At 34.8% G+C, this 13,777-nt stretch overlaps 1 protein-coding gene across 1 annotated transcript in view; it reads right to left on the reverse strand.

The window, feature by feature from the left end:
• LOC146133568 (uncharacterized) overlaps nucleotides 1-13,210 on the reverse strand; it is a 33,865-nt gene extending 20,655 nt beyond the window's left edge. The window contains 6 exon segments of the mRNA XM_083396971.1: nucleotides 2,071-2,203; nucleotides 3,878-3,986; nucleotides 4,538-4,596; nucleotides 5,023-5,115; nucleotides 12,614-12,685; nucleotides 13,044-13,210. Of these exon segments, the coding sequence (XP_083253097.1) occupies nucleotides 2,071-2,203; nucleotides 3,878-3,986; nucleotides 4,538-4,596; nucleotides 5,023-5,115; nucleotides 12,614-12,685; nucleotides 13,044-13,160 (583 nt within the window). The 5' untranslated portion in view covers nucleotides 13,161-13,210.
• Between the last annotated feature and the right edge of the window lie 567 nt (nucleotides 13,211-13,777).

Genomic DNA, 13,777 nt, shown 5'->3' on the forward strand with positions numbered 1-13,777 from the left:
ATCATTTTGAACATTGAGTATAGCTATTATTTTAGAGAGGTATTCTAAACATTCAAAATAATTAAAACAAAGCATTTGCTTCTCAACACTTTTTTTTTTTATAGTAAAAGAATTATTTGGGCAGCACAGCAAAAAAATATTATTAATTCCTTGTTGTTAATATGCTAGCAATATTGACCATTGGATAAAGCATTGCAGCAAATTTGAGCTTTGCATGAAACCTTGTAACAATTGATATTATACTTCACAGGCTATAGGAAAGCCTAAATCATCATTTTAAAACTCCTGGTAATACATAATATAGAGAAGTGGTCCCCAACCTGTGGGTCACGCCCTCGAGTGGGTTCGCTCAAAATTTTTCTGGGGTCGCCATACCTTCCAAATTTCTGCTGTTTTAGTGCTATTTATTTATTTTGTTTTCTTTGCAATGCTGTCACACTTATAAACGTGACTGAGTACATAGCAAAAATAGGCTTGTGCTTATTCTACAAAGAAATAGGTGTTTTAACTCTTAAGATCTGGTAGGTTACAAAGATTTCAGAGTATCTACTTTTGGACTACAACTCTGTCCAATTTTGTGAGTTAACTACTCTTTCGTAATGTGGCTTTGTGCACCAAAAATCCGTGCAATGAGAATATTAAGAACAAAACATCGTAAATCGCTTGCAAGTAGTAGAGCTTGGCGATTATGCTGATTTAAAGTGGAGCCGCGTCCTATGCAGGCACAACCACCACACTAAATGTAATTTACTATTAAAACAAACTAAAATTTTTGTGTTCGTTCGTGTGCTAAATTCAAAATCAATTTAAAGAAAACTTTCTAAAATAAATCATTTTGGTGCACATATAGCAACAGTTATCTGCAATTTGTATAGATTACGCATATTTCTTAGTGTTACTTAGTTTCAGCATTATTTAAAATATTTGTGTACCTATCTGAAAAAATGGGGTCGCAAAGTAATTTCTAATTTCATTTTATTTAAATTGGGGTCGCTTATTAAAAAGGTTGGAGACCACTGATATAGAGTATGGGAAATTTCTGGTTCGCAACTAAAAAGTTGCTCAAGCGTTACTGACAATCTATGGCACTTCAACTGAGCACTTGAACAAAAGTAACTAGGACCACAAACAAAGCACAGGAAGGTAGACACTCGGAATTTCCCATGCTTTAAAAAACTCATAATGAAGCTTTAAAGAACTTTATAAATGTCATAAATCATAGTTAAGCATGAATGAACTTTTCTGTCAACAACAGTGATTGTCAAAAAAACCTTGGGTTAAAGTGTGTTTGGTTTAGTATTGGCATTGCTTTAAATCAGCACTGGTCATTATGAAGCTTTAAACAACTTTATAAATTTCATTAAAATACCTGTCAACAACAGAAACAGTGATTGTCAAAAAAATTTGGAATAAAGTGTGTTCGGTTCAGTATTGGCATTGCTTTAAATCAGCATTGGTCATTATGTAACTATCATTCATAGGCCTGTAAGGTGTAACTAGCAAATGTAGTTTGAACGAGTTTAAGGTGTGGTGTTAATTATTAATGTACCACATTGTCACAAGGACGAATCTGCTATTAAAATAACAGCAAAAGTGTAGGTGAATTACTTTTAAACTATTCTATTAACTTTTTTTGGGTCTGCTTAACATCATTTTAGTTAAATATTTAAAAAAAAATATTTGCTGAACCAATTTCCTTTCTTTGATTTATACCTAGATCAACTATTGTACACTGATTTATTTAATTTTTCTTGGTTTGGGAAAAACATGATATGAGGTCTCAGTTACATCAAAGAAGCAAAAGTTAATGTCGGGTAAAAGTTTGGAGAAGTGCTGCTTTAAAATATTTAAAACATCTTTTTAAACAAAAGGTTTTCAGTTGAAGTATTATCACTACAGATAAAAGGATAAGACAATTTGAAAATAAATTATAAAATTTTTCTTCAGCAAATTTTTACAATTGATACAATGCCAGGCAGCAACAGCTAATTCAATTTACAAAATGCTTTATTAATTCACAAACATATTAATTTGCAAATACAGACTAAAAATATAAAAAGATCAGCTTGCCTTCGTTCTTTTTGTCCTGCTCTTTGTCACTGGCGCCCTCTGCTGTCCGTCCATCAGCAGAAGAGAGGGCATTAAATTTGTGGCAGACCTCGAACGCTTGACCGATGGTGCGTACTATCCGCATTGCTTGACTCTGGTTCAACAAGGGCAAGGTTACTGAAGCTGCTGCTCAGCCAGGTTGGCATTTAAAAACATTTTTTTAGCACTGCTTTTAGTGTAGGGTTAAACAGTGACATTACAAACAAACAAACAAACACACACAATCTATCATGTTTATTGATCTTTGTAAATGGCCGCATGTTGTATTGAATTCTTGACAAGCTTTAACACAACCGTGCTTCATCAGGTCAAAGAATCTATTTTTTTATTTAAATACATTTTTAAGTACAGCTTTTAGTGTTCAGTTACAGTGACACATCAAACACACTTTATCATATTTATTAGTCTTTGTAAATGGCCGTTTTAGTCTAATTTTAAACATGGTAATCAGGTGGCTCTATACCAGTGTTTCCCAAACTTTTTTTCTCGCGTACCATTTTGAGCTTTTGTACAGTGTTCATGTACCACCTAAGTTACATCTGACTAGAATATCTCAAACTATAGCTATTTAAGCATATAGATAAGAAAATGAGCATGTAGCTGTATTAGAGTTTAACAACTTCATTCCAGGAAGACTTAAAAGCCATAAATTAAGCAAAACACAGCAAATAGTTTTAATGCGATGGATGTAGTTGTTTTTTTCTCCACCAGCTGGTTGAGATGTCGTCGGGAGTATGCTTGGTTTCATAGCTGAATTAGCAAGCGCCTTCATACAAAAAACATATTGCGGAACAGCTTCTCTATTGTGTTCAATAGCTATAAACCCGTAGTTTATGTAGCCTAAGTCTGGCTGTACTTTCGTTTAGACATGTTCCTAGTATGGTTAAATTAAACAAAATTAAATTCTCACACTATTCCTCTATTTTAAAAGAAATTACAGTAGTTCAATATGACTGAAATATCATTATACATATGGCAATACTACACTGCTGCTCTTCAGTTTATTACTACTTACATATTAAACCAGCTAACAATTAACGTTTTATTATCTTCAACAAGTTAAGTGTTACGTCATAAACGTGCGAAACCTCAAATTAAAGGTAATTAAAACGCAACATTGCAAATACCCAATCTGAAAGTTTTAAAAGTTGAAAGTTTTCGCAAGTTTATACATATGCTTCAAAAATTTTTTTTTTTAAGTTTTCGCAGATTTATACGTAGTCGCGTACCACCTGAAAGACTCTCGCGTACCACCGGTGGTACGCGTACCACAGTTTGGGAACCACTGCTCTATACAGACAAATTGCATTGAATTCTTGACAAGCTTTCGCACGACCGTGCTTCATCAGGTCAAAGAATCTATTTTTTTATTTAAATACATTTTTAGCACAGCTTTCAGTGTAAGGTTAAACAGTGGCACTACAAACAAACACACACACACAATGTATCATGTTTATTAGTCTTTGAAAAATGGATGTATTTGTCTATTATAAACAGGGTAATCAGGTGACACTATTAAAGACAAATTGTATTGAATTCTTGACAAGCTTTCACACAACCATGCTTCATCAGGTCACAGTAGCTATTTTTTTTTTTTTTTAGAATTTAATACAATTTGTCTTTATATAGGGCCATCTGATTACCATATTTATTGGTGTAAGTGACTTAGCGTAATATTGAAAATTTGGGTCACTGTAGATTGTAGAATTTAGGCTTTCTGTGAAAACGCACTTAAACTAATAAGTGACAAATCAACAAAACGTGTCACCTTTTTGGTTGACTTGAAGACATTGCATCTGAAAACGTTGCTTGCCCCATCTCTAGCTATGTAGCTCCAGATTTTTAAGTCATGGGAGTCGTGGGATACATAGAATATCCTGCACAGCAGTTAAGATATTATATGTGGAGACAACAGATACTAAATTACCATGAAAACAATACATAGTTTATATGCCCTGATGAATATTACCTGGATAGGTTATCGAAATGTCGGTACAGAATAAATAATTGTCGGAAGAACCCTTTTTACAATTAATATAATGCCTGGCAGCAACAGTATATTCAATACATAAACATTATTCAGCAACATTAAAAAGGCAAATACAATGGATCAGAAGGTGTAGGGTAATATCCAAAATATATGTGTAACACACAGTGAGGCATAAACTTGCGAAATGTTTTGAAGAGTTAGCATTTAAAGGTTTTAGCTCAACTTGTTGAGAGTCAGACAATAGGTTGGAATCACAAACCAGTAAATATTATTATTATTACACTAGCCAGTCTGCACCCAGGTAAATTTCTGACCTCTTAAGCAGCATAAGTTGAATAAACTCTTAAAATATGCCATGTTTAGATTTTGTTTAAAATTCAAAATCTAGTAACAGCATTTTAAAGCACAAAAGTTTCTGTGTAATTAGTTTATGCTTACCTATAAACAGGATCATGCATCACCAGCAATTTCCGTTCATCCCAGTTCCAGTCTTTTTTCTACAATAAAATAACTTTTAATTTTTTATAACAAAAAACGTGTTGATACATTATACAAGCATTGTACAAACAACTAAACAAATTATATAAACATTTTCAAAGATTAAATAAACACCTATATTTCCAGTTTTGCAAATTAAGATAGACTCAGTCTTGTCAAAAAACGAAAACATTATGTTGTTTTGCGAAGTTACTGAACTCATTTAGTAACTAAAACATAGTTTTGCAAAAAATATTGTGCATAAGTTTAGGTAGCCAATGTAATTTTATTCAATTGGATCTGTTTTAAGACCTATTTAATTTTACATAAATATAAAAAAAATTAAAGCAAAGAGATGCATATAATTAAGCTTGTTTTTTTAAATAACAACAGAGAATTTCTCTTATCAAATAGTGGCAGTTATTTAAATTAGGTTCTTTACAAACCCTCTTTTTCTTTCTTAGCGTAACTTTAACCCCTTCCACAGAAACAGTCACATTGACTTTTCGCTTTTTGATCTGCTTTGCCTTGAATTCATACTAGATAGAAAAAATAATTTTGTAAAAAGGTGTGTAAACAAAATAGGCATCTTTATATGAAAGGAAAAATTGCCCATTTTATTTTATTTTAATTGGTCAAATAGACTAGTTCAAAGTGTTAAAACTTATATAAAATCGTGTTGGAAAAAAAATGTTAAGTTACACCAAATTAAACTAATTAGCAGTTGTTTATTAAAATGGGTAGTTAACTAGTTGGTCAATCGAATTGGTTAATTAAAACGTAGCAACCAAGTTAAGAAAAACAGTGGTATGTTCAGGGTTCAATTTACTAGTGGCTTAGCATAGTATTCCACCCCAGACTTTTAATCAACAAAAATGTGTACTTTGACACAAAAATATTGCAGCATGAAACAATGTTTGCTTCGGAACCCCCAAAAAATCTTTAAAATAACATATCCCGCTAAAAGAAGACTTGTTGGCAATTGGCATGGCGTCAGCCAAGGGCACTCAGTAGTGCTTTCACACAACAAAATAGGCACGACATTGAAGTTACTGGAGGACAATGAAAAGCCGGCGAAAGTTTCGTTTTGGCGACTTGGTCGTGCCTAATGCCCCAAACAAACACATGAAAGTTAGCTTTGCCGAGCGAACGGCAAACACTTTTGCGCTTGAGTTCGCCTTAAAAGACGCGTATAACGCATATGTAAACGACTAAGGCCTGTCGCGACGTTTCTGCGCATCAGTTCAGCATTTAGGCTAGCAATGGTTTCCCTTGAAAAGGTCGCAAAACTACACGGGCCGTGTCGTGTCTTCGTTACGGGTGAGCTGAATTCAAGCCTCGGGCTAGCGGGAACAAACCAATCGTGACGTAACAGAAGGCGGCAGTGTGACGTTGCTGCCGGGTCACCTACGTCATTGCGAGGTTTCCAGGCCGCGGTTAAAAAAGCAATGCATATATCGCCCAACCGTACATGCAGGTAAAAGTTTTGCGTGTAAGACAACCAGTTTGCATATTAACTGCAGCTAATTTTGCATAGGCATCGTGTTACCTCCTAATATTTAAAGAACATGTTTATACAAATGTTTAAAGTAAAATAAATTGCAAAGCCAAAAAGGTCGAGTAGATCGACATCATCTTATTAACTGAAGGCGATACAAGTTCGTATCAAATCGTCTTGACTAACATGACCTTTTTGGTTTTGCAATTAATTATCAAGCTATATAACAGATCCGTGCATAGAGTGCCCATTTAAATTAAAGCATCAACATTTTTTTCATTTTACGCCTATTTAGGCATAACTTTTAGTATCGATTTTCACAGGATCATTTTTACAAAAGCGTAGGCTTCAATGTACGTTGGACACGACCTTATAGTAGTATTGCGAACACAAATTCGAACGACAAAGTAGGAGAAACGTAGGTTTCGGAGACGCAGTGACGTTTCCGTTCATTACCAAGAAAAACACTTACGCTCAGCGCAACGGGTATGGCCGCTTATAAAAAGCCTTTTTTAATTCAAACAGCAGCGGGAAATGAAGAGGTGGAAAAAAGGACGACGGTAATGTCGAAGGTGGTCAAAAGGCTTGCACTTAATAATTCCCGGTAAAATTCGAAAGGCGTTCAAGGCAACCAATATATCGCCTTCGTCGTGACGCCTATGTCCATATTGTTTCCCACGGGAAAGCGTGGCATCATTAGATCGATAGGCATAAATCCGCAAGGCATTAGAGCTGACACCTTAAAAACGGCATCGAAAGCATTACGAATCGATGCTTTTCAATATATGACCATTTTTTGACACATGGAGAATTTTAACGATTAAGAATTGTGATAAATAACGTTTAATCTAAGACTACCAAAAAGTAAAAAAATGTGTTTTTTATGCTTTAACTTTTTTAGAGTTTTGCACATATTAAATTTTAACGATCAATAATTGTGATATTCTTATTGCGTCTTACTACAACCTCCAACCATTATGCTCCAAAGAATTGTGATAAATAACGTTTAAATTGATAGTACAAAAAAACTTTTAAAAAATTGTGTTTTTTCAGCTTTAAATCTTTCAGCGTTTTTTTCGTCATAGTGGCCTTTAGTGTACCTAACAGATGCTTTGTTTACCTAAACAACTATGGCGGGGTGATATCTTACCGCTAACGATGAATAAGAATGTCTTGAACGTGATTTTTATATTTTTACAGAGACTTTAACAACAAGGTGTGACGGCCATATAAAAACTAGGAGAGTCAACGACCAAGTTCAGCAAACAGTTCGAAGTCTGGACGAATTTTATTGTCACGTTAGAGCAATAAGGCGGGTTGTTTTCGGTTGTTCAATCGCGATTAATTGCTGAGGGGCGTAACGGTTGATCCTTCGCGACTATTTACTTAACGAGCCGCCAAAGCCAAGACTGGCTGGCAAAGTCGAATTAAACGTTGCTTCGTTTTGTGTGTGTGTGTGTGGGGTATGACAGCGTGTTTGGAATTTTCGGTGATTAGAAGATATAAGTGTAAAACGATCAACACAGAACTGAAATCGCAAAAACGCCAACCCCAAATTGGAAAAAGCAAAACTCTAGTCTAAAACTGATATGTTTTTTGTGGAACATACGGCAAACTTTGAAACACAGTACACAGATTTTCGTCACAATTTTTATATAAACATATCATTGTAAGACAGAACATTTGCTAACGACGGATTGGCAAAATGTATGAATTAATGACAATATGTCGATTTAATCGAATGTCTTTTTTTAAATGTTGGTATCAAAAATGATAAATAATCTTGCTCAAAATCCACAAACATTAATAAAAACCAAAAATAGTCTCGATTATTTATTGGAAAACAACATTTACGAAACCAGATACTTTTTTACTAGGTAGAAGGCAGTAACTTAACGAGCGCTGCGACCCAACAGTACAAGAACCGCCCAAAAAATTGACACTAGCAAGACACTAAACAGAAGCTGGACTGCGCAAGACGACACCGAAGTGCCTTATAATAAGATTTAAAGCGCCATTGTTCACTTCGCGGCAAGGAATTGGTGGCAGTTGATCTGCGATTCAGTCCGACGACTGTGTAACCTTATTGGAGCAGCCAGAACAAATATAACACGGACTGACGCACTGCGCTTGCCAAATAAACGGAAACTTCAAGTGGGCTTTGAGAATCACAGGGCAGACGGGCGGGCTAGGACTTTTCAGGGCGACACATAATTGGAAACAAAATAAATGTACTGAGTGTTGTTGTTTAAGAACAAAACTACAACTCGGTGTTACTAGTATTTGAAAATAAAATTTCCACGATTTTTGAGAATTTTAACTATAAAATAATTAAAAAAATTGTTAACTTCGACTTAAAATATTCAAAAAATAGAAAAAAAAAATTATGTAGCTAAAATGTCAAGGCCTCGGATTGAAAAGAACAAATCTTGAGTGGAAAAGCTTAAGTCGCAAAAACGCGGTTGTAATGTGGATTCGGCCGTTTCTTTTTACCTCCCGCGAATAGTTACAAGCGTAAATTGAACGGTGAACACTTCAATCATCATACGATAACAGCATTTGTTTCATCGTGCCAAATGGCCGGATGTGTTTGACCCGTATTGGCTTGTTAGGATTTAATTACTTCCGTTATGTGGGCCCGAATCGCACCATATTGCCCCACAGACAGCTGCTTGCGCTTACTTCTGTTAAGCGGCCAAAAGGTGTGACATTGCAGTTTGCCAGTTGTTGACACTAGGCGCGATTTTTAAAGCAGTCAACAGCTTTATTACATGGTTAGAAATGGGAACAAAATGCAAGCAATTCGGGTGACAAAATTCGCTCCTTTTCGAGTTCGACTTGCTTGGGAATAACATTATCAAATCTGTGTATGTACAGCGATATTTTATTGCAGTCAACAGTGTCTTTATTATTATTTTTATGCTACATCGTAAAACTCGAATAAAATGCCAGCAATTTAGGTGTCAAAAGTCACTTCTTTTATCGGTTCTGATTCTGTTGGAATAACAACATCTTTTAATATATGAAAAGGACATCAACAACATTTTTTTAATTTAATAGGGGATCACGTAAAGTCATCTTTTGATTAGGTTTGTCACCCAGAAATCGTTCGTACAGCCATATAAGGTAAAACACAAATGTCAATAAGAAGTGTATGCATTTATATTGTGCAACGATGGATCACACTCGCGAATCGTAACTTTTCTTAACAATTGACGACATAGGGCACACTTAATTAACAGGAATAAGACATTTTTCACGTAGCAATAAAACGGTCTAAAACAACTTAACCTTGGTCACTCAACAATCTCATAGTAAGACACCGACATCACATGTAAATTCTTGTCAAGCGCGTATATTTTGGCTAAAAGCTTTTTGTTGACATTTGAGTAGTTTGGTGTAAACTTGTTTATACAGGATTTGACCCTTGCGAATCCAGGGATGTTCCCTACACATATTTTTTGTAAAAACGTTGTAACATACTTCAACGTTTAAAATACCAAATGTTTTTGGTTTTATATTTTGCCGAATTTAACAAACACCAAAATTGAACCGAATTTATAAAAGACTATACGTACATCAGTCACCGGCGTATTAAACTGTGGGTTCTGGGTTGTAATCACTTTTATTAATATATTTTCTTAAACCGTGTATTGTGCAAGGCGGATTGAAAATGTAAAGTATCCTTAAAAATGTAAAGTATCCAAATGTAAAGTATTCAAGACTAATTCGTTGTCACAGTTTTACTTTTCCGCAAAAATGCAAATATCAGGCAACTTTACATGGTAAAATATTTCCTACCATGAGCAAAATACAAATACAACTTTTTTGGAACCTGTGTGCAAGGTTAAACAAGGTTTTATGGGGTATAATAGCACACTTACTCGAGCGTAACTCATGTAAACGACGATTGTTTTGCTTTCAGCAGTATACGTTTTACAAACAGGTCGTCTAAGCCGGAGACCCAAAGCTACGCAACGCGAGCCTTAATACGCGCAACATGAAAATACTGGATTTTTTTCTAACACCAGTCCGACATGTCGTGATTGAGTAATTGGATCGGGTCCGGATCGCCGCGAAAATGTTCAAATTAATAATTAATGGCGGAGACAAGCGGCCAAAAACCTGAGAGGGTAGGGTTTTTTTCGCACAGCGCTAAAATTACGCGCCGGTGGCCGACGGGGCGTTTCAGCACCTTGCCAAACGCAAACGCATAAGTCGGATGTGTCGTTGCTTAAATATTTATGACGCCGCGGCTTGGCGATAGGCTCCTTGGTACGCGGCTACGCTCTTACATAAATTGATGAAAGGTTTTACCGCCGCGCAAATGTCCATTTGGTTCGTTTGCAATTGCGCGTTGGCCGTAATGGAAAATCGCCTTGCAAACTCGGGTTTGGGCGCTGTCCGATCAATTAAAGACGGCAAAAGCCTAAAGACACACGATTCACCCGAAACTAATTATACGTAAGCAGCAATCGTTGGTCAAAAAGCAGCTACAGAATGGCTGTGTCACAGTTATTGAACACAAATGTATGTGTATCTTTTATTAAAAGCCAACGGCTGGCATTTTGAGAAAAATACTGGAAAGATCGGTGGAAAGTTACAGAAAAAGTCGCACTCTTAAAACACCGCTAACGGCCGCAGATTTCATCAGAATAGTTTCTGAACAACTGCATACACACGTTTCCGTGAAATATTTTCGGCAATAGGTCCAAATGCCTCCCACAAAACTCGCAATAAACCGATTTCGCAGTTTGCCGCCGAACAAAAGCGCAAACGTTGATAAGCAAAAATGTAGGAGGGACTAAACATCCGATTCTGAACAAACAAAAAAAACAGCAGAGCGAACAAAAACGCTTTAATAGGCGACGGCGGGAAATCGTCATGAGGCCTGTAATTATGAGTCGGGGCGGAAATACGGCTTATCATTGGGATTAGGATTTGACAAGTTGGCGAAGCACAGCGGCGGCCCATTGACTGGAATGAGCTCAAATCACGGACAAGGGGAAAAGACCTGCTGTGCTTGTTTGTGTGTTCCACTATGGGAGGAAATAAGTATCAAGGACTGGTCCTGAACCACTTGAATTTTTGGAAACATGAAGAGAATAGGTAGTAAGAATAATAAAGCCCATAGAGAAGTAGGTATCATTTTGAATGTTTCGAATAAGTCCTATTCATTTTGTTTAACATTGTTTTATTTTATTTTCAACATTTTATTTGAAATGATTGATATGCTACCTCCTTATGAAACGGCTTTGATATCTTACTACAACATCAAACCATTATGTTTCAATGAACAGAATAACATCACAAATAAATATCCACTAAAGAAATTGTTTTTCACACAATTATGTACCCAAAGAATTTGAAGTAACTACTTTGAATTGTAACTTCTGTCTGTTATACCTTTACAATTGTTGAATCAAAGACACTACGTACAACTTTGTATTTATTTTGTATATGGTAATATGTTATGTCTCTAGATTATATATGTTTTTTTTATTATAAATGTCATTATGTCACCTGTTTCAACAGTGTGTCATCATTTTATTTGATAATTTTAAGTACAAGGAAATTAAATTAATTTTGTGTTTGCAAATATTGTCATTATGTCATAGTCATTGTTTATAGTTTTAGTAACAGTAAATTAAAATTAGCCCTGCACTTAGTTCGGATTTCCATACATGTTGACAGACAATTTGTATTTACATTGCAGATGTAGATTCATTTAAATCCAGTTTAAATAGAACACAATGGACATTTAACTTGAGGGTCATTCCTAAGACTAAAACGGAAAACAATGAGTTGCATATCTTTGAGAACAACGATGCACACCTTTAAAACACTTAAAATTATGAGAAATCAATCATACAACAAAATACTGCCCGTAAAAATTTTTTGGAAAAATTTTCACAGCTTTATTCAACTTTAGGTCCCAGTTCCAGGGCATGCAAAACTGCTGGGTGCCATTTATAAAAAAGGATTTTTGTCTGCTTGGCATTTTCAATTCCCAAAGTGCAGGAAATCAATAATGTCATTTGCCTTCCACTTTAAACACCAAACAAAGTCATCCCATGGGGATGTGTTTTAGTGATCTAAGCTATTTAGCCTGGGTAGTGTCCAAAGACAAGTATTTATCATTATTGCCTTAACCTTAGTCAGGAATCAGGATACACAAAATAAAAAAAAGTACCAAATCAATTATCACATTAAATACACCATGGTAAGTAATTTTGGTAACACTTCTGCAAAATAAAAATTGTGATAGCAAACGTTGTCACTGCTAGCACAACTTGTTTCAAATAACAGAAATATTTGCCTGGGTAGTGTCCAGAAGACAAGTATTTATCATTATGGCCTTTTCAAAATAAAAAAAATATTTACCAAAGCAAAATTATCACATTAAATACACTATAATATGTAATTTTGCATTATTTGGGTAATACTTTTTTTAAATAAACTTGTGTTAGCGTTGTCACTGCTAGCACGGCTTGTTTTAAATAACAGAAACATTTGTTATTTGAGTTGAGCAAACTTACCCGAATTCTTCTCATAGCAACGACAATTTCCATCCTTCCCGTTGGGCGAGGTACATCCAATGTGCCAATATACTGACAAAACATAAACAAAAGTTACAGCTAACAGTATACAAAGAATAATTTCATTTATTACAAAAAATTGTATTAAATCATTTGGATTAACTATCATCTTGGTCATTAACACTGAACAACACTATAGTGCCTCGGCCAAATGGCTTATATTTTATCAGTCATTTAAACCAAACTTCTTATTTAAATCAATATTAACAGACACAATTTATTTATTGCCACAACATGGATGAGCTTGGGTAATTGGACAACTTTTGCACACTTTCCTAGTACCACAATGGAAAGAACAAATTTGTGTATGAGTTTATGAATGATAGCTCTAAAACTTAAATTACCTGCGCATTATTAAAACTCAGTTTACCTTCGACTTGAATTGTATTCCGTGTTGAAAAGCCTCCTCATTGTGCAAAGGAAGTCTTGTGTCGTAAGTATCATCGACAAGGTTATAATCCTTCCGGCGTGTTAAGCGTGTAGGCATGATTAGGATACACTTACTATTAAAAACGGCAACAAATGTGTTGCTGGTGTTCAAACTAGCACGGAAAGGGAAAACATACAACTTTAAAATGTACCCAAAAAGTTTTATTTGGCAACATTCCGAAATAAGTCAGTTAAGAAAGCTGTTGGTTTCTCAAAATGATAACATTAGACTAAGATTGTGCCTTGATTTAAGCATTCATATAAGTAAAATTTAAACTCCTTTATTTCAAACATAATAACCAAGAAACGATAACATGGAAATGCTTGATATTTTATGTTAGGTTCTTGATTAAAACATCATACTTCACTACAACTATAAAACAGAAGCTTGGCATTTATCAGTCATTGTATAACTTATGTACAAAACCACCAGTTTACTAAGAATAATATTATTTTTAAAAATAGATTAACATAGTTTCTAAAAGTTGAACTGCAAATTTCTTTGAAAGTCTAACACAATTCAGAAAATTTAAACAGTTTTATTAAGTAATGAAAATACATTTATTGGTATTTCAAAATATTGGGGCCCTTATTTGGTACGTAAAATAAATCAAAAGTTTAAATGCATAAAAACTGACATATACAAGGCTAAACAACCTGACAAACTAAAATAGA

Source organism: Ascidiella aspersa, chromosome 9 (assembly GCF_963924565.1).
Source record: "Ascidiella aspersa chromosome 9, kaAscAspe10.2, whole genome shotgun sequence".
Classification (NCBI taxonomy): domain Eukaryota; kingdom Metazoa; phylum Chordata; class Ascidiacea; order Phlebobranchia; family Ascidiidae; genus Ascidiella; species Ascidiella aspersa.